General features: G+C 47.6%; 2 protein-coding genes across 2 annotated transcripts; one reads left to right on the top strand and one right to left on the bottom strand.

Moving 5' to 3' along the window:
* Positions 1-5075: 5075 nt before the first annotated feature.
* On the bottom strand, positions 5076-6832 carry LOC121836611 (protein ALP1-like). Its single transcript, XM_042291565.1, has 2 exons — positions 6812-6832; positions 5076-5969 (listed from the first exon to the last, which is right to left on the bottom strand). Exons 1-2 carry the CDS (start codon positions 6830-6832, stop codon positions 5076-5078), a joined length of 915 nt encoding a protein of 304 aa, XP_042147499.1.
* A 10857-nt stretch (positions 6833-17689) lies between these two features.
* Positions 17690-23683, top strand: LOC121047488. The gene is made up of 5 exons (XM_040502739.2): positions 17690-17978; positions 18042-18192; positions 21598-21652; positions 21750-21913; positions 23328-23683. The coding sequence occupies exons 1-5, from the start codon at positions 17704-17706 to the stop codon at positions 23454-23456; spliced, it is 774 nt and encodes a 257-aa protein (XP_040358673.2). The 5' UTR covers positions 17690-17703; the 3' UTR covers positions 23457-23683.
* The last annotated feature ends 687 nt before the right edge of the window (positions 23684-24370 follow it).

Genomic DNA, 24370 nt, shown 5'->3' with positions numbered 1-24370 from the left:
GCTGACAAACTTGCAATCAAGAAAAGTCGGTGGGCCGGTACATGTGTGCGATCTGAAACCCTACCATGAGAGGGAAAACGGGGCCAACGAGCAAACTCAGCCCCCGCAGAAACATGCACACGCAGCGCGAGACGACGCCAGCAGCGAACAACAGTCGTCTCGCTACAATCTGCGGAGACGGAGGAACTATTATCCGAAGTTTTCGTAGAGACAGCCCCTGTAAGTGGCGAAATGTCACATTAAGGGAAGTGCAACACACAATGCACCTGCTGCCTTCGCGAACGCGCCAGACACCATTGTTTACTGGCAAGCAGTGACCTAGATACGTCACCTCAGCGTTCGCTCCCGGATGAACCCGTAGGGGAATCCCCCAAACACGGCTTCCGAGGGAAAGGGTACGCGTAACTGCCATTGGTCAGTTATTGCCACCTACGCTCACGTGTGCCACATGTCAACGCAAGAGCGCGGTGCGAGCGTCGTCACAAGCGGTCGGAGACCAAGTGGTCATTCTACCGCAGTACGTTCCGCACCTACGAAGAGGACCTCCAGGCTTTGCTTCGCGCCGCTCGTGAGCTGCTGTCTCCTGGTTACGGCAGTTCAGCGGTGTCCAGGGTCCAGAGCTGCGCGTGATTCGTCAGGTGGCCCCGCTACCCCAGCCGGCCGCGGGCCAAACCAGCAACCCGTCGTTTTCGTGGGCCGTCGGGATCGACATCCGGTCAGGGACAGCCGGCTCATTATCTTCGGGACCCGCGCCGCGGTCGGAAAGCTCGCCGACCAGGGACCAGCTGTTCCCGTTCGTCCCGTAACAAGTCCCAAGGGCCCCGGGACCTGGCGCAGTTCGCCCAGCAGGGTTCGTAGGGCACGCACTACATCGGCAGCTGAGGGACAACCCACCGGGACCTGGCCGCCCGGAACGTGCTCGTCGACGAACACGGTTGCTACAAGGTCGCCGACTTCGGCCTCTCCAGGAGCATTACGGACTCCGAGTCGGACGTCAACCACTAAAGGTCCGAGGGCGCCCTTCAAGTCCGACGTCTGAGCGTTAACGGACTGCTGTCGTGGGACATTCGTCACCTTGGGCTCGACGCCCTACCCCGGCTTGTGCGCTCAGGAGGTGATCCGCTACGTGCGCGGCGGTCACGTGTTGACGCAGCCGACCGACTACCGCTGGGAGCTGTACCGCTGGTGAGGGACCGCTGGACGAAGTTTTGGACCATGAACGTATAACCGGGCTGTTTCCCGTGTAGTTGCAGCAGCTGGCGGCCTTCTTTTTTCGTTTTTTATTATTTTAGTCTTATGTGTTTGTGTTGGTCCACCCGTTTGCGGGTGACTATTGGCTAAGGAGGGGGGAGTGTGGGGATTGTGATCCCTCAACATTCTGTCGCGTCAGCGTTTTGGCACGCCGTGGCGGCCGCGCCGACGTAGCGAGAGGTGGCGCTGCTTACCACTGTGAGTGGCTTCCTCCTCTCCCCCTTGGGGCGATTTCCGTGACGAACCCCCGCACAAAGGAGATCGACGTGTCGCTCCTTGATTGGCCACTTCGCCCCCGCCGTTATCTTAAAACCAGCGGACAGCAGTCTCCAGTGGTGTTAACTTAGCGAGAAAGTCGCTAAATTTAGAGTGTTTTCAGTCGCCCTAGTGACAATTTTGTGTTTTTGGAGTCTTAGCGACTTTTTTGGGGACTTTTTTTTTTCCAGCTATGTAAATTTTTGTTACTAAAGCTATGTAGTGGGGGGAAAATACGTCAGTCGGATAGCTCTCCGGTGGCTTTTGGGGGACAGCTCTGGGTGTCACTCATTTTTATTCATCCTGTTGTGGGTGAGGTGATGTTGGTTCACGCCGGTTAACGCAAAAACGAATGCATTATCCGACCCCCAACCCCTTGAAAACCACTCTATTTTTCAGGGATTATCAGGTGTTTAAAAAAATGCTTTGTGAACCACGCCAAAAAAAAAAAAATGCCCGTGTTGAGGCGAGAAATTTTTTTTTTTTTTTTCGATAAGGATGAAGCAGAACAGTGTTCTGCTGTTTTGTTCATGGACCAGGATCTTCTCGCCAACGCCTTGAGTTACTCAAGGTGTTGGCGAGCCCCTTGGGAATGGAACGGGCGACTCTGACTGTCCACTTGGTTCGTCACCACGCGAAATGATTTAAAATAATGTTTAACAAAAACCTTCGTAAAAAAAAATAAAAAATAAAAAAAAACGGAAAAGGTCATCATCATCATCACCACTCAGCGACTTTTCGCTAAAACTGGCGACTTTTAGGCCGCGTCCTGGCGACTTCGTCCAAAAAAAGTTAAAGGGGAACTCCGGCGATATTTTGAGCAACCCCAACTAACCATATATTCGAAATCGCCGTCCGTTACTCTTTTCGGTATGCTATTTAGTATCGCGAAATTCAGAATAGTTTTTGTGAAATCGGCAAATGAAAACGACGCCAAAACGAAGATTTGAATATACCCGCGCTTTTCATTGCCCTGACGTCACGGTTGGGCTGGATTGCAGTTCGAGCAGGCAGTCTAAATATGAACTATGCCGAGCATTTGTATCGTGCTGCTGCGCGGGGGCTCGAGCGACCTTCCAAAGCATTCATTTGACACCATGAAACTGTTTGTAATCAGATGTGAATAAAGTCTACAGCCCAAAGAGTGAACTCCTACCCAACCATGACGTCACTTTTTCAATGTTGCCCGTAGAGCTTTTCACTTTGAAAAACACGATGAGGTCCAGAATTTTAAATTCTGTAACTGCACGAAAAAACGTTATTTTGTCCAAATATTTGGGTTACTAGTTCAGCGATGTTTGTTGGTGTGTCTAGCAAGCTTTTAGGCAAATCGGGGACTATGAAGAAAACGGCGGAGTACCCCTTTAACAGCACTGGCAGTCTCGCTTCTCTCTTCTTCCTGGGATTCGGCGGCGGCGACAACGGGGAACCTTCCGGCGCACCGGTGAGCGTTTACCCCGTCCTTTGTACATTTGTGAACGACCGTTCGGCCGTGGGCGATCTCCACACCGACGGCGTTCACCAGCTTATAGCCGCTGTGTTGTTATTTTGTTTCATTGTAAATAAACAGTTTATCACCGTTACCAACGTGACTGGTGTCTGTTTGCGCTCAACGAGCAGCATGCCACGCGAGCACGAACCCGCTTCGCGGTAGAGCGTCTCGCCGCGAACGTGGTACTCCCAAAGGCAGTGGCCCCAAGGAGAACCACAAAAGGTACACCGAGGGGTTGGTGCTTACGTCATTTTATAGCTCTAATTTATTCTCTGTGCTCCAAGGATTCAAAAAATCTAGAAACTGTTGTTACACGTGCTTCACTTCAATATAAAAAATGAGATATTCGTTAGAAATCTGACAAAAATGCTGCAGAGGGGTGAAGGGGCAAAAATGAATTAGTGAAACCAAGTGAAACACGCTTGGTTCATGCCTTGGGCCTGCAAGTCAGCTGTAGACAAGATCTTTTCATAGTCGCCGTTGCCACTTATTCATGCGACCTCGAAAGTCATTTTGCTTGGACTAAATGCGCTTCACAATGCTCCACTAGTTCTTCTTAGCTCCTCCTTTTTTCCCTCGAGCCATTCTTGTTGACAGTCTGGCTTTGAATGCGTGTAATGCAGAAGGACGCTATAAATTTCTCGATTTCTAGGATCCTTGGAGCAGATACATGAAACCAGAGCCACAAAAAGAAAAAGTTAAAAACCTCTTTAGTCCACCTTTAAATTTCACTTTTCTACAGCGATGGTCATTTAGTGTGTCGTTCTGCGGCATGAAAAGAAAGTATAGCAAAATGCTAACCTTACTAGTCAGGCCAACTGGAGCAAGCATTTTCGTACTAAACCTTAAGAGCTGCATATATTGTTTGTAACAGTTAATGTTTCTTTTTACAGTTTTCTTTTGCAGAAGCATGCCAGACTTGTCTGTGTTTCGAGTTGCTGGAAAGTACAAATACAGTAGTAAACAAAAAGTAGATTCATAGTTTTTGCTACATTTTGGTTGCTGTCTGTACACTTCATTTAGTTCTTACTGGTCATTTTGCGAGTTGTTGTTTTTTTGAAAATAAATGAGCATTACTTTAGGCAAATATCACCTATCACGAAAGTCACTCCAAGTGTTTCATTTGTAGTGCTAAAAAATGACCCTGTGGTTTAAATTTATGAATAAAACTGCAGTTTTTTGCTCAAAACTATAGTTGTTTTTTTTGTTTTGTTTTTTCTTGTTGCAGCCTCCGTCAGATTGCGGGCACCTTAGTTTGGGATATAAGTGCATTCTTATGTTATTAAGTACAGTTTGGCTTTTGGACAAGTGCAATTTCTAAGCTATACCAGAGTCCTGGCTATACATTCCCCCTACATGAATGATTTTCTGATCCCAGATGCCACTGCATTCATGTTTCTCTGTTCTTGAGATGCGGCCACGGGCCTGTGATTTTTTTATATTGTGACAAGTTCTAGTCAACTTTTAAGGGTTTTGAACTTAATAAATACCATTGTTTGAATCTTTTTGTGCAAAGCTGTATCACTTGTGTCTGTCTTGTTCCAGGCATCACAGTATTATTGTTATATTGGACGTTCTGAGTGACTCAGTTCCAAAAGGAAAGTCCAAGCGTACGCTCAAGATACATTATTCTAAAATAGTTACTAAGGATGGGGAGAAGTATATTGCCTGCATGTACAAATATTGCTAAAATATGTTTTAACTGGGGACAACCTATATTCAGGCACTATAATATTGACGGGCACAGGTTGCAAGCCACCAGTTCATTTGTCCCAATTATTTTATTTTGTCTGTATTTGGTGGTATTATTTTAATTCGCCAAACTTTTGCAAAAGAACTTGTGGAGTAACAATGTGAATATGTAGCTCTAATAAATCGTAATAAGGGCATAAAAGACAGGAAAAAGCAGGAGGGGGAAACATTGGTAAAACTCTCCAAAAAGTATACTCGAGTAACAAAAAATTTGTTCTAGTCAATTGCCTTATTATTGACCCATTTTTTCAATTTAATTTTGCTAAAGGTTGAGAACCGAGGAGCTGAAGACATACAGTGATCTGTAACATGGCAACTTCACCCTTCAGGTGCATGCAGGGTGCAGCAAGCTAGCGATTGCGTCGCGTTTAGCTTTTGCAGCGGAAGGCGCTCTTGTCATGTCTGGTTGTTTGCGCACCAGGCATGGATCCTCTAGTTCCTCCGTGCAAAGGACAAAGGGCTTTGCAGACGTGAGAATGACATTACGAAGAACGCACGCCGCCATCACAAACATGGGAACCATGTTAAGGTTGTCCATGTCCAGGTGTTTGAGACGTCGATACTTTCCTTTCAATTGGGCAAAGGCCCGCTCTATCACTGACCGCGAGGCACCTAATGTTGTGTTGAATTTACTTTGTCTCCTCGTCAGATGCCCATTGTCCTTGTAAGGACGCATCAGGTTCACCCCGAGGGGATAAGCGGAGTCACCGAGGATGTGGAGGTCCTCGGAAAGGGCGCTAAGAATGTCATCTAAGCCAGAATTGGTGAGGATGCGTGCATCGTTCATCCGGTCCGGGGACCCCACATGCACGTGTGTAAACACCATCCTGCTGTCGCAGCAGCCTTGGAGCACAACGGAGTGGAACTCCTTCCTGTTGTAGAAGGCAGACTGCTCTTCTTTGGGAGCCTTGATAGAAACATGGCACCCGTCCACGGCACCCACAACGCCTGGGAGCCTCCACTTCCGTTCGAATTGGCTGGCCACCTGGGCAAGCTGCGTGGGCCACTGTATTACAGAGGGTGCACACCGTGCCCATACCAACACAATCTCGTAGACCACAAAGTGGAGGGTGCTCTTGTGAACACCAAACCTGTCAGCGACGCCACGGTACGATTCCTGACTTCCTAAGAGCCACAACGTCATGAGGACCTTGGTGGCTGTTGGCACCCGGACTCCAATGGTCTTGGCTAGGTTAGGTTCAGTCAATTGGAGAAAGACCTGGAATGTGTGAACCGAACATTAAATCAATGAAAACAAGAAATACAATGATGTGATTGGCTCGAGCCATTTTGGAGCAGCAGAAAGAACTTTTAAAGCAGGCATATACCTATACCCTATTTTCATTGATTCTACTCTGACGAGGAGAGAGTGTGCTAGCATTATTGAAGCTAGCACTCAATAGTGTGAATTGCAGGGCAGATAATCTAATTGCCCAGAACACGCAATTGGCTCTTTAGTTTGGGTTAGTAGCACAGTCACGCGACAAAAATGTTGTCACGAACTATCTTTTGTTTAGAAACTCCAGCCACTGTTTTTATTACCAGTAGATTTACACGAAATGCAAAAATCGCCATGTGAGAAGATAAATATTTATTGTAAAAGGAAACAAGGGTTACAGGGCTCAACTTATAAAGATGAATTCCCCAGCTTGCATTCAAACACTGCTAACGCTTGCTTGGCTTTGCGCTTAATAGCCACAAAGAAAATATTTTTCTTTTAGCTCACTAGGGACGAGCGCGTGCGCTATCTCGCTCTGAGGGAGTGTTTTTCCCTCAAGTACGCGGCTGCGCTACGGCGAAGCACCCTTCAAAGATGGGCTTGTGTCACCCCTTGTCTCGTTTGGTTATTTTTTCTACGTGATATATCGTAACTCTTCATCGCTATGTAATTTTAATATTTGAACACAAACCCATCACGCCTTAAACATTATTAAAATTTTCCCCTGAGTGGCCAGACAGAAATCCAGACCTCCCGCGCTGTATTTTTGTACTGAATGCCTAAAAATAAATTCTGAATGATGAAAGTAAAACTATATTCCGAACATATGCTTATGGGGTTACCTCGAACGTCGAACGGTGCATCCTGAAATGCTCCTTGAATTGGGTATCTGTGTAGCGAGGGACAGCATCGGAGACAAATGCCTCAATCCCCCGGATACGGTCGGAGTCTGACGGTCCAGCGGGATCTGCGGAAGTGTGTAGAGAGGCACTGTCACGATAATGTCGGCCATCATCATGCATTGTGTGCCGCAAGCTCTTCGAGGCGCTCGACCTCGTTTACCCGGCGTACAAGACGTCGAGTTAGGCCGATATTAACGTGCTTCCGTACATTTTATAAGCCTGCTTGTTCCTTTTACCTTTAAAATTGGGCTAAAAATCCCAAAAGCTATCGGTGGAGGCAACTCCGCCGATGAACCTCCCCGTCCGTCCACACGACACAAGGAAATTTTGCGAGGGATCGGTGAAGCGGTGGCGCAAGTGTTTCAGACGCTGGAATTCTGTTCCTTGCATGTTCATTATTTAGGACGATATTGCATACCGTTTTCAAGGCATTTGAAGTGGCATTTATATCATGGGCCTTTGGGTGGTCGGCAAATTAGCTCGCGACGCCGACTTTGCGCTGCCACTCTGCATGCGCTGGTTCGCAGATATTTTAAAGGCCCTGTGTCTGATTATCTTTGAAGTGCTCGTGGAACAGGGTTGTTTTACATAAATGTAGCTTCTTCGTTAATTGATTATATAGTTTATACATGTATGCAGGCTTATTTCTTAGAAGATGGCACAATTATTAAAAATTAGTTTGCATGGAAGCAGCAAAGACGGCCGAATTGCCTCCAGTTGCCTGTATGATATTATATTGAACTGCCCAAAATATGCACAGCAATAGTGCCGTAATTTGGAATGTTTATACTTTTTCCTGACATTTTTATTTCAGCCTTGGGTATTCGAAAAATACACCGTTTAGTCTGAATTGTCATTTCCAATTAAAAGGGACACTGCGACAGGTCTCCAAAAGCTTCCTCAGCCTCCAAACTCCCTACAGTTGGATTCTCTGACAACAGAGGAAAACAGGAGTAAAAGCAAGCATTCGAACGTTTGTCCAGTGGTGGATGCAGCACTAGTAGCAGAAAATGTGGATCCTGTGAAGGGCGACAGTCTGCGTGAAAAAAAGTTTCTGGTATTTTAGCTTCAGGACAATTCGATTTAAGTAAAATCTCAATTTTAGGGCTTAAGGGACTAATAACGATCTAGACACCTTCGCTTACGTTTGTTATACATTACTTGAGGGTTGATATAAACAAATGCACAGATACCACCCGTGTAGTCCATTGAAATACTATCCGAATCCAGCAAAGGTCAAATGCGAGCAATGTATATAATAAATGTTCCTTGCTTTTTTACTTTGCCCCTACACTTGGGCTGTCTTACTTGTGATTCTCTCCCCATGGCCCAGACTGTATTTAGCATGTTGCTCGAGCAGCATGCAGCTTTTCTGCTTCGGCGATCTTGTTTAAAGACAGAGATACAAAAAAAAAATAGTATACATAACCTGCCGATTCATTCAGACCATCAGCAGCATTTATTGTGCGAGATGTAAATCCATAGTGATGCTCCTACAGTTGTGGCCGTAGTTCTTTATTTTCATATACCAGCTCCGGTTCATGCGTTGCCTGCCCTGTCAACCATGCTTAAAATGTTGGTCGAAGTTTCGCCTGTAGCTACAGGCCATACCTCAATAAAGGCACATATAAAAATTTACACTTCCTACGAAAAACACACAAAAAAAATGAAATAGAAAGGAGCGCGCCGACAGCTAGCGTCGTCACAGCCTCCACAGGGCGAGCGGTGCGAGTCGGGGAAAAATTCTCTCCTCGCCGTGACGTCACCCCGGTTTGCCGTAAGGGGGCGCCACGCGAACTTCTCGGGGCTAATGAAGCTGTGCAAAAAAGGAGCTCTCTTCTACATGTTCCCCAAAACACGCCGGATTCCGTCCGATCGTCTTGAAGTGACTATCGTCGACACTGTATATTGGATATGCTGTGTTATTTGAGACCTTTCTCAAATCCTGTTCGGATAACGTGGCACCGAGGGGTACGTACAATATATTTTTTGTTCGATTGATGACTCATTGAATTTCATGTTGTGGGCGGGAAATATCCATGCAATACGAATATCCTGTGTGGTGAAATATGTTGACCTTTATAGATTGAGACGGCTGAGTGTACGGTGCCGTAAAACAATGAACATAAAATGAAACAAACATTCCAGTTGCATTTGTTCTGTCGCGCACGGACTCACCAAAACAGCTTTCATTTCTTTGTTTTTGTTCCCAAAAATAGAGCACTGCTTTCCTAAAGACCTCTATAAATTATGCTCGTCACAGAACACAAGATAAAAAAGAAAACGCGGCAATTCAGCCGCCACCAGCGTCCGGAATTGCGCCAACGCAGGCTGCCACAGCCCATTGACGGGAAACTCCACAGCTCAGCGCAGTGGGGCAACACTGACGTACACTCTCAAAACCAGGGACACGCGCTGTAAATCGCTTCGTTCGAGACTGCCGCTGGAAAGGTCTATACCAGGGGTGGCCAAACCGCGGCTCGCGAGCCGCATGCGGCTCTTTGCTGGTCCAAGTGCGGCTCGCGGATCCCTCGTAAGGCCCCCCCCCCCCCCCCCCCCCTCGGCCCCTTTCCGCGTTTCCCCAGGAAAAAAAGAAGGGGTTTCAGGCAGTATAAAGTATGGCCCTCGGTTTGGCTACTTTATTACGTATAAGTGCACAAGGCTGCACTATCGTACAGACTTGTGCACTCATACGTACAGTCAGACTCTAAACAAAATTTAAAATGGTCCCCCCCCCCCCCCCCCCCCCCCCCCCCCCACCGCGGCTCTTGGAAGTTTTGTGGTTTCGTTTGCGGCTGTTAGGCCGGGTCAGCCTGGCCACCCCTGGTCTATACGCACCGGGCGCTTTGGTCACTGGCTCCTTTTACGGCGGAGGCGATAGACAGCCTGGCAACGAGGCTCACGCCGGATTGGCTGCTCGGCAACGCGCGGGAACTTAAATTTCGGATTCGGACGGCGCGTGTATCACTCGAAGCGCGTTAACCCACCCCCGCGCCTGCGTTCACTCAGCTTCGCGGCGACCAGTGCGTGGCTGCTAATTACAAAACTATTAACCCACTTAGCCCCCCCCCCCCCCCCCCCTCCCCCGTACTCTTTGCGGCGTCCAGTCGACAACCCGAGCCCCGCTGTCCCCCACGCACTTCCATAGAGTCCCATACGATTTAGTTCAGCGACGTTTCGTCGACATTCGTTTTTCTCAGTGTTAATTGTAAAAAACAAATGTCGTAATATCGCCAAATGCCTCGACAAAACAAGATGTTCGAGGGAAAAAAATAAAATAAGTAAGCCCACACCATGGATAGAACCCAGGTCTGATACGTATGAGGCAGACATCTTACCACTAAGTTACGCTACCGCTTCGGGAACTCGCATTGTATCCGCTGCCTATGTTCACGGCGGCAGCGCCTATCTCCACGAACCAGCCAATCCGGCGTGAGCGCGTTAAAAATATGCCCGTGCGGGTCGGGGGGCGGTGAACTTGGTATTCCTTGGGCGCTGCCGGCCAGTGTTTGCCCTGCCCAGTGGCGGCCGTTTCAGGGGGGGGGGGGGGGCAAAACACATGCCTTGCCCCCCACTCTGAGAGCTGGGGGGGAGGGGGGGGAAGCAAGCGTCCCCCTCCCCCCCCCCCCCCCCCCCCCCCCCCCCCCCGGTTGGTACGCCCATGGGTATCACCAACCTCTGAGGTATAACCTCTTATTTTTTAACGTTGAGTCACAGAACAAAATGGTCGCCGAGGTCTAAATTGAAAGAACATTTGAAAAGAACAAGATTAGTACTAAATCTGATGCGAAACATTTTCCCCATTCAAAAAGACAGCGTGTAGATACAAAAAGAAAACATCTTCTCGATTCTCATGATAAATTCTTTAAATGCAAATGTGCCCGAACGACAGCGGTCTATGTCTGTGTTTGTTTGCGAAACGAGGGTTCAGTTATTAGAAGAGCGTTTACCAAGTAGTTTGTTCCCGATAGACTGCTTCAACCAACGAAATTTCTTTCTTGCCTATGTCACTTCCTTGACTGTTCACACCAGTAATTAATAAACAGAGGTCTAGTTAGAAGTTAAAACACTTCCAATAATTTGGAACAATTACAAAAATAAGGGCTCTAGATTTTCGTGGCAGTTGTCGATTTGCGAGGCATGCCATTTAGGGGAAGCGAAATTAGAAAGGGAATTTTGCAGGTACCTTTTCGGTCGCTGCATAACTCGATTCATGTATGATTAATGGTGTCACTCGACACGTTAGCAAGAGGGTCACCTGTGCTACAAGTCGACATCGTGACCAATTTGTATAAACTGGCCCGGGCATCTGCTCTATAAATCTAGCTCTAATTCTAATTCTAGTTAACAAATTCATGAACGGAGTCAACATTAAAAAAAAAAAACAATTTAGCGTTTTTTTGTTGTTTTTTTTGTGGTTAAGTTGCTGGTTGTGAACGACAAATCCTAATATTTACCGGAACTTTTATTTGATTTCATTTTTGTACCTCAAAATTACTGTAATGTAAATTGCTAGAGCGGTTGATTATTTGCGAAGTAGCTTCTAAACAATCGCATCCGCCTCAATGCCAGCAAGGAAAACTTGAATTCCATTGAATCTACGGATCTGAACAAGGCTCGACAATAATCATACGATGAAACATACCTAGATTTAACAGGTTGAAAAATATACATATTCCCGTCGTCATCGTTACCTCCACCACCACCATCATCACCACCACCACCATTGTCATAGCTAGAGGCCTCATAACAGCCTCAGCCCAGGGCCCCCAAATGCCTTAATCCGGCACTGCTGACGTACTCTCTCAAAACCAGGGACGCGCGCTGTAAATCGCTTCGTTCGAGACTGCCGCTGGAAAGGTCAAGAAGGTAGGAGAAGCTCCTCCCACGAGTGTGATGCGCCCGTTTCAGATCCCTCCGGAGCCGAAATAGTTCACTGGAAACGCCCCTTGTTCCGCTTCAATGGATAGATATTGGCTCCAGAGTGGTGCCCAACTTGTCTCCGACCCCCACTTTTTAAGAAAGCGACCTTTGTATTCATCGGAGAGGGAACCGAGCTCCTGAAAGCAGCCTTTGTATCAATCGGAGAGGGAACCTAACCCCCGAAAGTCGTATTTGTATCCATCGGAGGGGGAAAACTCTAATCTCCCTCTCATGGCTTCCACAACGTCAAGTCAAAGTGGGACGATAAGGCAAGTATTTGCTGGAAGGCAAGACCCTCCTCCCGCGTTGGCCGTGACGTCACGGAAACGATGGGACGCGGAGGAAGCGGAGGGATATATGAATCTTTTTGAGGGGCATTTGCCGCTACCTTCTTCACCTGTAACTTACTATAGTGTCTTTATGAGTTCCATGGGTATGTTGTCTGGACTTGTCGCTGTACCTGCTGGAACCTTACTTTCTGCGTTGTCCCATTCTTTTGTAGTCGTCTAAATCGTTACACAATTGTGTTCCTCCTCAACACTGCTGCTAACCGTGCTATGCACTGTCTCCCTCTGCTAGAGCTGGGAAAAAACCTCTTCGATTTTCTGCCTAATATATTCACGTGCCTCTTCCCCATCTACTCTTCTCCCCTCCTGTGTGGCCAGTTAGTGTTGGAAACTGTCTGTCTTTCTCCCCTGTGCTTTAATGTGCTCCCAAAACCTTTTCGCCGCATTCCTATAATTTGTATTTATTTCCACCATCCAGTGCACTCCTGCAGTTCCAATTTTGGCCTGTACCTTTCCACTCTGCTGAAAACCAGAGTGAAAAGGTTGCCGCCATCTATGAGCGACGGCGGCAACCAGACAAATGGCAAGCAGGTTGTCTGGTTGCCACCGTCGCTCATAGATGGCGGTAGCTGTCCAGAGTTTTGTGTCGACATTTATTTGATGACAGACACAAACCTGGGGAAACTAGCCCTTAACAGCTCCGCTGTAAAAATGGGTATCATATTCTTTGTCCATTTTTAGTAGTGACTGTGTGCCTTGATGACCCACGACTTTGATTATCTTTGGTGGTTGCGTCTAAACTAGGGGTGTCGCGAACCGGTCGAGATTTAAGTTCGACCAGGTTCGACTTTTTTGGACTTCTTGTGAAAAGTTTGACAAAGGTTTGATTCAGGTTCGACTGCTATGCACGTTGGCCATAGCAGTCGAACTTCGGATTGGATGGTGATGGCTAAGGCGGCAGGCCCGCCCTAGCTTTCCCTAGATCGACACGAATTGCTGAGGTCGGGTCCGGCTCGAAATGGACGAGCAACTCGAACAACTCGGAGACGTTTGAAGCGGCGGCAGCCAATCAGGGACGCGATATTTTCACGTGACAACCCTGTGGTGGTGATAATGACAGCTAAAGACTTAATTCTGGCTTGAAATGGATCGTTTTTGGAAATAAACCTTTTAAGAAAGATGAGTTAGTATTTTCCAACGCCATTCAAAGATATAATAAAACGTTTATAGCGCGTAGCTGTGCGTCTAAATAGTGCAAGAAAAATCAAATTTCAATATGATGATGGCAAGTCGTAGCAATTCGGTTGCTGCGTGTGAACGCGGGCGGCCCGTGTTGCTGGTGTTGCGACGTCAAGTTGCTGGGCGAAATTGCACCGTCTGAAGCGGGCCTAAGGGATTTCAGTTAAATGCAGTACAAGAAGTTATTAACTTCTTCAGTGATTATAATTATTTTTTTAATTGCAACTGTACCAAAAATTTAAATAACCGCTCGCATAATTTTTTTTTTTTTTTTTTCATACCTAGACATGTTTGTATTAAGGTCTGACAGCACTGCCCACAAAGTCGAACCGGTCGATTCTCGCTAAAAGTTCGAAGGATCGTCGACCCAGTCGAACCTCGAAACTTCGACCTAAAAATCCGGTTCGACAAAAGTTCGCGACACTCATAGTCTGAAGAATAGAAAACGGCACGCGACCACGGAGAAGAGAGTGAGCACGACTCAAACCGACCAGTTCTCGATCGGCGGTTTTCGGGCGGAAAGAAAACGAATTTCGAGCCGCAGATTGTGTCCTGGGTAGTTGGCCTCTTATATGTGATGTGCAAATAAACACCTTGGCGAGCATAAATACCATGTCAGTATCCCACACTGGAAATCGGCATTGTACTTTTCTCAAAAATTATCAGAAAAAAAAGTTTAAGTAAAGTACAATTACATCCTTAGAAAATGTAGTTCAAGTAAAGTACATATTTTCTAAACCTATACTTGAAGTAGTACTTAAAGTACAATGTAATTAAAGTACAGGGTGTCACAAAAGAAAATTTACACGGTCTTTTTTACCGCAAAAATAAACTAGGCATCGCCGAGCGCTCATTCTCCGCCCAAAGGTAGCACTAGAGGTCTCAACCAGATGCCGAAGTTTCAGCCCGATCCGATAACTTAATCAAAGGTATAATTGATTTTCTGAAAATTTCAATGGAAAAATGGCGGCCGACGGAGTTTTCAAACACATGGGGCTGTATGGCACCAGAAACCGAAAACGGGCAAAAATGGGCTCCATTTTCCCTTTGAAATTTTCAGAAAATCACTTATAACTTTTTATTAAGTTATCGGATCGGGCTGAAAGTTTGGCATCTGGTTGGGACCTCTAGCTCTACCTTAGGGCGGAGAATGAGCGTTCGGTGATGCCTAATTTATTTTTGCGGTAAAAAAGACCGTGTAAATTTTCTTTTGTGACACCCTGTACTTCCCAATACACCAACTCATGTTTACAAACAAATCGGAGCGCCCGGAGCGCCCCTAGCGGACGCCACCGGCGCCGCGCATGCGCGATGGGGGTGTGGGCAAGACGCTCGCCGTCGCCCATAAACAAACCATTGAAATGCGATGTTGTCGGCGTCGGTGTGGGTCCCCGCACTCTTTTTCGCGTTGGAATTGTTGATTCTACGTCCTCCTAACGATGTCTGACTACTTGAGCGGCATCAGCGAAATTAACGAGGCTCGCTACACCGCAAAACTTCGCGTGAATAATTTGACATGCGGCGATTCATTCCGCGTGGACGCCGCAGAATGCACGCTAAAGCCTGACTCACATGATGAGATTTCGCTCGCAATTTTCAGTAGCAACGTCGCTCGGACTGCAAAAGCGTGAACCGTAGCTGAGATGGTCGACGTCGATACTGAAAATCGCAAGCAGAATCTAACCAAGTGAATCAGGCATAGTCGGTGATGGCCACTGGTATAACAGTGATCAACATCTCCTTGTATCTCCTGTTTACGTCGAGCCTGCTTACCAACCTTCAAACTTAAGTCTTTTGAGGCCTCCATTTACTTCTTATCGCAAGTACCGGGCCCACGTTTGGTCTACGGGCCGGTGTCCTCTAAAAGAGCAGACGACAAGCAGAAACGTTTGAAAGAGCAGACGACAGTTGGAACGATCAGGCGACCGTTTGAACTTGAAGACGCACTGAACGTAGTCCGCAGGTGGTCCGTACAACTTGACGGACTTCCGGCGTTCATTTTGGAACAAAACAAATACATTTGATGGCCAGAAGTATCCGTGAATTCAACCCAAAATGCTTCCCGCCCAAGCAATCGTGGTCCGACGGTCGTCTGGTTTTCCCTTTTCACGGCACATATCCACGTACTCGGACGAACCGAGCGCATGAAAACTGACCTTCAAACCTTTCTCGACTCTTTTGGTACAGACCGAGTCGCGACATATTGACGAGAAGGCAGGTTTTTGTCTGGTTCCTTTAAAAAAAAAAAACGCAGGAATACACGTCTCGGATGGGCACTTCCGCCCACAGCCCCGGACCGAAAGTGCGTCCGACGCGCCACCACCGCGCCGTGACGTAACAGAGATGAGTTCTGTGAAGGTGGTATTAGTTACTCTATATTTCAGCTCCAGGTCCTCTTTACACACCTTGCGACACGACACAAATAAATACCAAATGATTTTGAAAGCGCACTTAGTGTACGGAAAGCAGCACTCTGATGGGCGAATTCCGCGGGTAGATTGGAGCGGTTAGGGGGCGCTTTTTTCTTGGTATCTTTATGCACGTGCAAACGCGAGCTAGCATTCGCTGCTCCAAACGCGTGAGCATCGAGTGGTTTTGGATCGCTCTACAAGTGGAATTTGAGTTTCCCGCCGAAAGCGTTGGTAATCTCCTTGGCCGAGGCTACATCCACGCGCGGGGACGTAGCCAAGTCGGGAGGAGATAAGGCTCCATCCACGCAAAAGGTCACGTGACTTATAAAATAAGGAGATAATTTGTTTTAATGTACATATTATGCTTTTTATAAGTAAATATAGGATATAAAAATAAAGAGGTTACATTTCATTGTTCTTTTAAAAGTTAATATGTCACGTGACCTTAGAAAGTTTTAGACAATTCATCAATTGTTTACTGTTTTCTAAGAATAGTAGCAAATATCATACATCATAAAAATAGTACCAATATATATCTTTATAGTTATGTTGTCCAGGAGGGCGGCGTGCGTGCCATCAAACGGTGCCATCCGTGCGTGCGGGCCGTGCGGGTGCGGCCTCTGGGCCTCTGGGGCCTTCGCCCATGTGTGCGTCGCTGCTGAGGCGAGGCGGAGTAGCTTCGTTGTGTGTGTGGTTGGCTTGGTTCGAAGTGTTTTAATGTGAGCTTATGTGTATCAAAGGGGACAAGTTAGTGCTCACCGCTCCATGCGTTCTTGACTTGCGCGCACGCTCGCAATAACACAAAGATTGTGAGAAAAGGGAAAACATGCATTAGTCCCATTAATAACAAACATACTGAGAGAATGCAATCGAGAAAACTGGGTAAAAGATTACAGAAAAAGTTTATTCCATGAGAAATAAAACAGTAGCCGATGCACAAATGCCACTCGTCCACGAGATCAGCGATGAAAGTGAAGCCCTTCTTGCGGCAAAACGCCTGCAGGAGCCAGTTCACGTCTCTGTGCCGATCATTCAACGCCTGGATCTCGGCACTCTTGGCTACGCTGACACTCCATCGAAGAGAACCTGTTCTCCCGCCTCGGAAGGACGGAAGAAAAGGGGATCTGCATGGTCGGACTGCGTTCCAAGATCTGAGCGGCCAGCCGACGATACTTGTCAACTTACGCGCTGGCGCAAACGCTGGTGTTGTTTGTGCCAAAATCGAGCAGGGCGTCAGACACCTTGGAAAGCAAAGTCTCGATCCTAATGCCACTAAACGCCCGCACTTTGACAGCCACCCGGTTATTCTATGGGAAATACTAGGCCAAGTATTTCACCGTCGAATCCCCGGCAACCAAAACTTGAGGCAGATCAGAAGCGCGACCGTGCTGATACGATACTCAAACGGTCAAACTCCTTGTCCGAGAAAACAGGAATAAAAAAGAAAAGCTTCAGAGAAAGTCAAATCCGCTTGCGGAAGACCAGGCAGGCACAGTAGACAGTAGTCCGCGCACGGCAGGAACGCAAGGTGCAATGGCCGCCGAGGAGATGGAAAAACAATGTGAGGCTAGACCGGAAGTAAATCGTAGTGCGCCGGAAGTGACGTATTGCGTGGATGGAGCCTCATCTCCTCCCGACGTGGCTACATCCCCGCGCGTGGATGTAGACACTCCCAATCTCCTTTCCTGGCCTTTCGGCGATGAATGCGGCGCAACTCCCCCCGCCGGAGAGGCAAACTCCGGCGCGGCGACGCACCTTGCAACGAGGCGACGGTCAATCTCATGCAAAAAATCATTTCTATTTAAAGTAATCTTCTAAACAAAATAACCCAGCGTATGTGCGTGTTTTAAACAAACATACTTTTGCTGAGTACTACCAACGTTTAAAAGTCGAAAAAGGTTTTTTGAACAAAACAACGTCACAACGTCAACAACGTTGTGCGGACTCTTGCAAGGCGCTTCTTTCGAACATCATGGCGCAGCAAGGCAGACGCGCGACGCGGCTAACTCGTGCTCAAAAGAACGTGGTTTTTAACTTTATGAACGAAAACCCGCGCCTCGCGCGCGACCCCACGGACCTCACCATGCGCCTGAGCAGCGACGAAAAAGTGCGACTCTGGCATGAGCTGACCGAGTGCCTAAACGCGCTGGGCCCCCCGACCAACACTTTCCGAGGTTGGATGGCTGCGTGGTCCCGGCGCGTCATGAAGGCGCAGCGGAAAGCTGAACAGCTCGCGGAAGAATATAGGTAATCTGTTGTTGTCTGATCAGGGTGTGAACCGACGTCGTTGATTGTGCCTTGTGTCCGCAGGCAAGCGAGTGGCGGACCAGGCGGACGCGCCCGTGTGCGCCCGCTATCTTCGTCCCACGCCTGGATATTGACGCTAGTGGGCGACGATTCGGCGTACAGGACCCCGACGGGCTTTCGCTGCCGCACCTACAAGGACGAAGACGACCAACAGGTACAGTGCTAATCATACTCGTCACGGCGCGGTGGTGGCGCGTCGGACGCACTTCCGGTCTGGGGCTGTGGGCGGAAGTGCCCATTTGAGACGTGTATTCCTGCGTTGTTTTGAAAGGAACCAGACAAAAACCTGCCTTGTCGTCAAGATGCTGCGACTGGGGCTGTACCAAGAGAGTCGAGAAAGGTTTGAAGGTCAGTTTTCATGCGCTCGGTTCGTCCGAGAACGCGGATATGTGCCGTGAAAAGGGAAAACCAGACGCCGTCGGACAACGATTGCTTGGGCGGGAAGCATTTTGGGTTAAATTCACGGATACTGCTGGCCATCAAATTTATTTGTTTGGTTCCAAAATGAACGCCGGAAAACCGTCAAGTTGTACGGACCACCTGCGGACTACGTTTAGTGCGTCTTCAAGTTCAAACGGTCGCCTGATCGTTCGAACTGTCGTCTGCTCTTTCAAACGTTTCTGCTTGTCGTCTGCTCTTTATAGGACACCGGCCCGTAGACCAAACGTGGGCCCGGTACTTGCGATAAGAATTAAGTGCAGGCCTTAAAAGACTTAAGTTTGAAGGTTAGGTAAGCAGGCTCGACGTAAACAGCAGATACAAGGAGATGTTGATCATTGCTACCAGTGGCCATCACCGACTTGTTATGCCTGATTCACTTGGTTAGATTCTGCTTGCGACTTTCAGAATCGACGTCGACCATCTCAGCTACGGTTCACGCTTTTGCAGTCCGAGCGACGTCGCTACTGAAAATTGCGAGCGAAATCTCATCATGTGAATCAGGCTTTAGCGTACGTTCTGCGGCGTCCACGCGGAATGAATCGCCGCATGCCAGATTATTCACGCGAAGTTTTGCGGTGTAACGAGCCTCGTTAATTTCGCTGACGCTGCTCAAGTAGTCAGACATCGTTAGGAGGACGTAGAATCAACAGTTCCAACGCGAAAAAGAGCGCGGGGACTCACACCGGCGCCGACAACATCGCATTTCAATGGTTTGTTTATGGGCGACGGCGAGCTTTTTGCCCACACCCCCATCGCGCATGCGCGGCGCCGGTGGCGTCCGCTAGGGGCGCTCCGGGCGCTCCGGTTTGTTTGTAAACATGAGTTGGTGTATAGGCTCCTTGCATTGACGTCACATCGCACACATTTGCACACCAAGTAAAAGGAGGAGAGGGAAGCTGCTTTTGTAAGAATTTTGAGTGACGGGTTAATCTTCTATAATCTTCTGGGAGGAGAATAGCGACGCCTGTGCAAATCCGGAAGGCACAAAGGAGGGTCCTGATAAGAGGGGAGCTCCTTCTCCCCCTCTTCTCTGGAGGGTATCGGAAATGACGTCATGTGCAAGGAGCCTATAACGCGCGAGCGTGCGGCTTTCTCCGGGGAGCGCTAGACTGGTGGCCTTCCGGGAAACTAATTTAGTCACGTGGCGCAACATGAAACGGCCCGCTCGAGGTGTGTCGTCCTGCCCACTCTATCAGCTGGCGGCGAACGCGGAAGGCTGCTCGCACGCTTTTTACAAACATCATTGCTCGAACAATAAACACACTAAAGCATGAAGGCGTATCAACGATGTCGTCATCAAAAAACAAATATATATCATAAAGCACTTTACTTTTATCGCTTATCAAGCTGATAAAGTGGGCAGGACACCCCTCGAGCGGGCCGTTCCATGTTGCGCCACGTGACTAGCTTAGTTTCCGCGAATGCCACCAGTACAGCGCTCCCCGGAGAAAGCCGCACGCTCGCGCGTTATAGACAAGTACGATTAGCACTGTACGTATACATACAACGTGTACCCCTTAAAAATTATGTGTTTTTTTTTTGTTTTGTTTGGCGGCTTTGCCGTCTGGTCCAAACCATGCCAAAGTTTCAGAAGTACCCAAGTAGCACCCAATGTTGTGCGAACATTCCCTGGATGTTCTGAATGTTGAAGAACGTTAAAACACCATTCGGAACGTTCCAGGAACGTTCGTGTGCAAATATTCCCTACAAGCTGCTCAACATTCTAGGAACGTTCGTTAGCGAGCATTCGTATGCACTATGTTCTCGGGACGTGCCTTTTCTAACATTCATATCCGCAATATTCTTGGAACGTTCGCTTGCGAACATTCCTAGAAATTTCGCAGGTGAACCCAACTTTACGGAGCTCTCACGCAGCCTGTGGTTCGAAACACCATTCACTATATGCCACTTTGTGCCAAAAATATGCAAATTCAGTGGAGTTTCTGGAAACTTAGCATGAGGTATCAGTTTTTATGGGTCTACCGAGGAATATAAGGTGTAGGAGAAAAGCAATGGTTTTCAAAACTTGATCCTAAACTTAACACTCACTGCATATGTAGAGGGGCAGTTTTGAATGAACCAGATATTTAGTATCTGGGGTTTAAAACTTCGAAAAAGCTATTTCCCAGTTGAATGTGGGATGCCATGTGCATTTGTTCTTAAGCTCTGAGTGGGTAATCGGTTATGCATACAGCACATTTTGAATGAAAGAAGTTGCCAAGTGACAGGTAGGAGTGAACTGTCATTAGTACATGCTCGGGCTGGTGCGCTGGGAAAGCGGCTAGCTTGTGCTTGTGCCTTCTAGACATCCGTTTCGATTAAAAAATATTGCCCTGTGAGGAGCTTTATCACATCCATATATGTAGTGCGGCTCATTGGAGCTGTAGCCTGAGCAAGCCGTAATTGTGGAATCTTTGTAAATAGTGCTCAGAGAATGTTCCCTGAATGTAACGATGTACCCACTCCACGTTCCGAGGATATCGAACGGATGTCCCTGCATAAATTTACAACATTTCAAGAAAGTCGCAGAAGTCCTTTGGATGTTCTGAGAGCATTCTTAGAACCTTGTTAGGATATTTGAATGTCCTGGTAATGCTCTATGTCGCTCTCAAAACGTTCCAAGAATGTCCCTCAGAAAACATTCCCCGAATGTAGCGATAAGTGCCTGCGCCACATTCTGACAACATTGATCGAATGTTCTTACGTAAATCTGCAACGTTCCAAGAATGTTGCCTATGGTCTTTTGAACATTCCCGGAAAGTTCTCGGAACGTTCTCGTGCTACGTGGGATGTAGGCCTGCGGTGCCGTGTAATAATGGTGATTATGGGATTATACAATATACAAGCATTTTCCCCAGAGGTTGGGGAATCCCATGTCCGTGTCCTATTTTCTTCCACATGAACCTCGATAAACGGATTCTTTTTGCCCAAAACCAAATAACACCAAATATATTGAAGAAAATACCTCATAAAACACTGTTAAATACAAAGAAAAAGCCAGAGAACACAGAACCCTAATTATACGAGTGTTTACTCCGAGTAGAAAGTTGTTCTCGATGAACAAAAAGTACAAACAAGACCATATGTGCTGATCAGTACCGATCAATTCCCCTTCTAGAAGAAACCTGCGAGTCTGCCGGAGCAGGATCAGCGGGACACGGCGGCCTCGGAGGGTAAGCTCTTTCTTGAGGACCACCGAGATTGGGACTTTGCTGTCAGCAGCGACCCTACTGTCAGCTCAATCGTTGCCCGCTCTCCATTTGCCGGCAGATGCGGGGCCAAGAGTGTCTCGGGCCACACCCCAGCGGGCGAGGCACAACGAGGCCTCCCTCGAGACTGTCGTCCGGGCTCTCCGCCAGACCGCGGAACAGTGTGCACGCCAGCACCGAGAGAAAATGGCAAGTGCTGCCCAGGAGAGGGAGCTCCAAGGCCAGGTATTGGCTCAAACTCGGCAACACAACGGCACCCGGAACGTGTCTTGGACCCCTGTGCTTATACAGTGCCATTCACTTATAACCGTAATGAAAAAACCCGAAAACGCAATTGTTGTAACCAATTATCGTTGTACCTGGACTACAAACTGATCAATATATACGTGGTATTGTTATAAGTGGATTACACTTTAGTCTATTGCAGGTTTCAGATAGTGGAGCAAGCTCCTCCCACAAAGCCCTCCACTCTTCCCCCTTGAGCGAGTGAACACTGGAGAGGGGGGAAACCGCCGGCGAGCAGAGAGCTCTGTGGGAAAGGATTGTCTCGCTTTTGTCTCATGCATTGAGAGGGGTTCTACAGTGACAATAAGCTATGTCAGAAGAGCCAGCGTGTAGTGCTGTCGGATGTCGCAATCGGTCGTGGAAATCTGTCCGACGACATCATAAATATGTCGTACTGTCACTTGCTTCGATCCCAGCAGTTGACATGTTAGACAACAGTGAAACATTGTGTAAAACTGGCGAGACTGGCGATTGAACTAACTTTTCAGACTTCGGAGCAATAGCACTTCTACGCTCAAACGACTATAGCAAGTTTTAATGCGAAAGCATGAACTGGTCCCATGGAGCGGAGCCGGCAGCGTCTGTAACCGCGAAAAATGTGCAAGGAATTCCCCTTCTCCTGGCAGCGTCTGTAACTGCACAAAATCTAGAAGAAATTCCCAGCGAAACGGCTCCTATCCCATTCCCCCGCGGCGTCAGTAACTGCAAAAAACGCGCAACAAATTCCCAGCGAAACGACTCTTACTGTAAAATGCTGAGCGAACCCGCCCCCCCCAAGATTTAGGGATTATCCAATCAAAATAGGGAGAGGGGAAAGTGCCCTTACTCAGTTTGGGAATAACATTCAAGATGGCGGCCATACAAATATTAAATTTTCATAAAATGGGGGGGGGGGGGGGGGGCTTACACGAGGGGGTGCGCATGCTCAATATTTTACGGTAGATAGCCATTGGCCACCACGCGTCATAGTTCCAAGAAATGCCACCCCACACAGAAGTGCGCTCCAGCGCCACTCTCCTGTCAGGCGTTGCCAGAGGGGGGGGGCTGCAGCCACTTCTGCTCCTCTAGGCACCGAGGAACATCGCAGCGCCTGAGGCATCTACATCGTCGGCGGCCGCAACTTTGGCAGTAGCGAAACGTGGCCGTCCACGCCAGTACACAGCAGACAAACTAAGGGAGCGGAAGAACTACATTCACGCTTTCGCATCCACAACTCATAAGAAGTGCTTAGGTGTCCTCGGAATTTTTCTGTTGCATTGCCCCTCCACCTTTCAAACCCGAGTGTCCCGTTTTCCACACCGAGGATCATGGGTCACCCTCGCGCAGTGTTAATTAAAGTCCCCTATCATTCCAGCTCTTGCACCGCATGAGGGACCTTACCGACGCCATGCAGGAGGCGACATCGGAACGCCAGAACACAAACCGAATACTTCAAGGCCTGCGCAACTTGCTGACCAGTCGCCTTGGTTACCCCAGCAACTAACAGCCCGTCTTTCTTTTGTTGGTCTGCCAAGCCAGCCTTTCATTTATTATCCGTAGTTTTTTGTTTATAACACCAGGGGTGTATTTATAAGTCAGGCTTGGGGGGCAGGTCTGCAGAGATCTGACGTCACGGGTGAAGCATTGCCCAGATTTGTCTTGTTGACTAATATTTGTCATTTCAACACAAACTAAACATTTATTTATCAAAAAAAAATTGTATGTCATTTTTCATCAGGGATGGGCAGTATTTCAAATACAAGTATTTAAAATACGTATTTCAAATACTTTGTGTATTTTGCATTTAATTACAAATTGGATAATGCATTTGACATGTGTATTTAAATACTAAAACGTGGGTATTTCAAATACAATTGTAATTAAATACAATTTTGTGGGCGAAAATACATCCCTCAAATTTATTGTCACGACTCATTTTGCTCATCCTAAGATGTGTGCAGAGCAGGAAGAAAACTATGTTCTGCACCGAATGCAGTGTCTCTCAATCAAGCACAAGCGTTTAGTGATTGTGATTACGGTGCTAGTCCAGGGCAAGAATAGTGACAAAATTGACGTTCGCAGGCAAACTGGCTAAATAAGTGCCTGTGACAACTTGTGATGCTTTCCAGCCTGATTTCCATCCATATTTTTGCCTGGAACGTTCTAAATGTGCGGTCGTCCAGAGTTTCGTAGCTGGTGCGAGTTGCAACAATAAAAAATTCTCTAGCTAGTGCTGTGCATCTTGGTCGTCTCGGTTCTTTGTTGGTCTATACCAAAATGTAATCGACAAAAAAGCTGCTTGAAGCTCTATACTTTTGTCACCTATTACGTCCAAGCTGATTACACTGTTGTGATTATATTTCTATTACGTTACTAGAGCGTCGCACACTAATTCCCGAGTGTGCGATGCAAAATTAA

Source organism: Ixodes scapularis, unplaced genomic scaffold (genome assembly GCF_016920785.2).
Source record: "Ixodes scapularis isolate PalLabHiFi unplaced genomic scaffold, ASM1692078v2 PGA_scaffold2__306_contigs__length_199485367, whole genome shotgun sequence".
NCBI classification, from domain to species: Eukaryota; Metazoa; Arthropoda; class Arachnida; order Ixodida; family Ixodidae; genus Ixodes; species Ixodes scapularis.
The sequence above is the reverse complement of the archived record's forward strand: the minus strand, read 5'-3'. Positions and strand labels throughout refer to the sequence as shown.

What these genes read in the sequence shown, in the direction of transcription:
- LOC121836611 (XM_042291565.1), bottom strand. Translation starts at nt 6,832, where the DNA reads ATGCACCGTTCGACGTTCGAG. An exon ending in TGCACCGTTCGACGTTCGAG is followed by an intron (nt 5,970 to 6,811) that starts GTAACCCCATAA and finishes CACACATTCCAG; the next exon opens with GTCTTTCTCCAATTGACTGA.
- LOC121047488 (XM_040502739.2), top strand. Translation starts at nt 17,704, where the DNA reads ATGGCGCAGCAAGGCAGACGCGCGACGCGGCTAACTCGTGCTCAAAAG. An exon ending in CAGCTCGCGGAAGAATATAG is followed by an intron (nt 17,979 to 18,041) that starts GTAATCTGTTGT and finishes TTGTGTCCGCAG; the next exon opens with GCAAGCGAGTGGCGGACCAG. An exon ending in GGACACGGCGGCCTCGGAGG is followed by an intron (nt 21,653 to 21,749) that starts GTAAGCTCTTTC and finishes ATTTGCCGGCAG; the next exon opens with ATGCGGGGCCAAGAGTGTCT.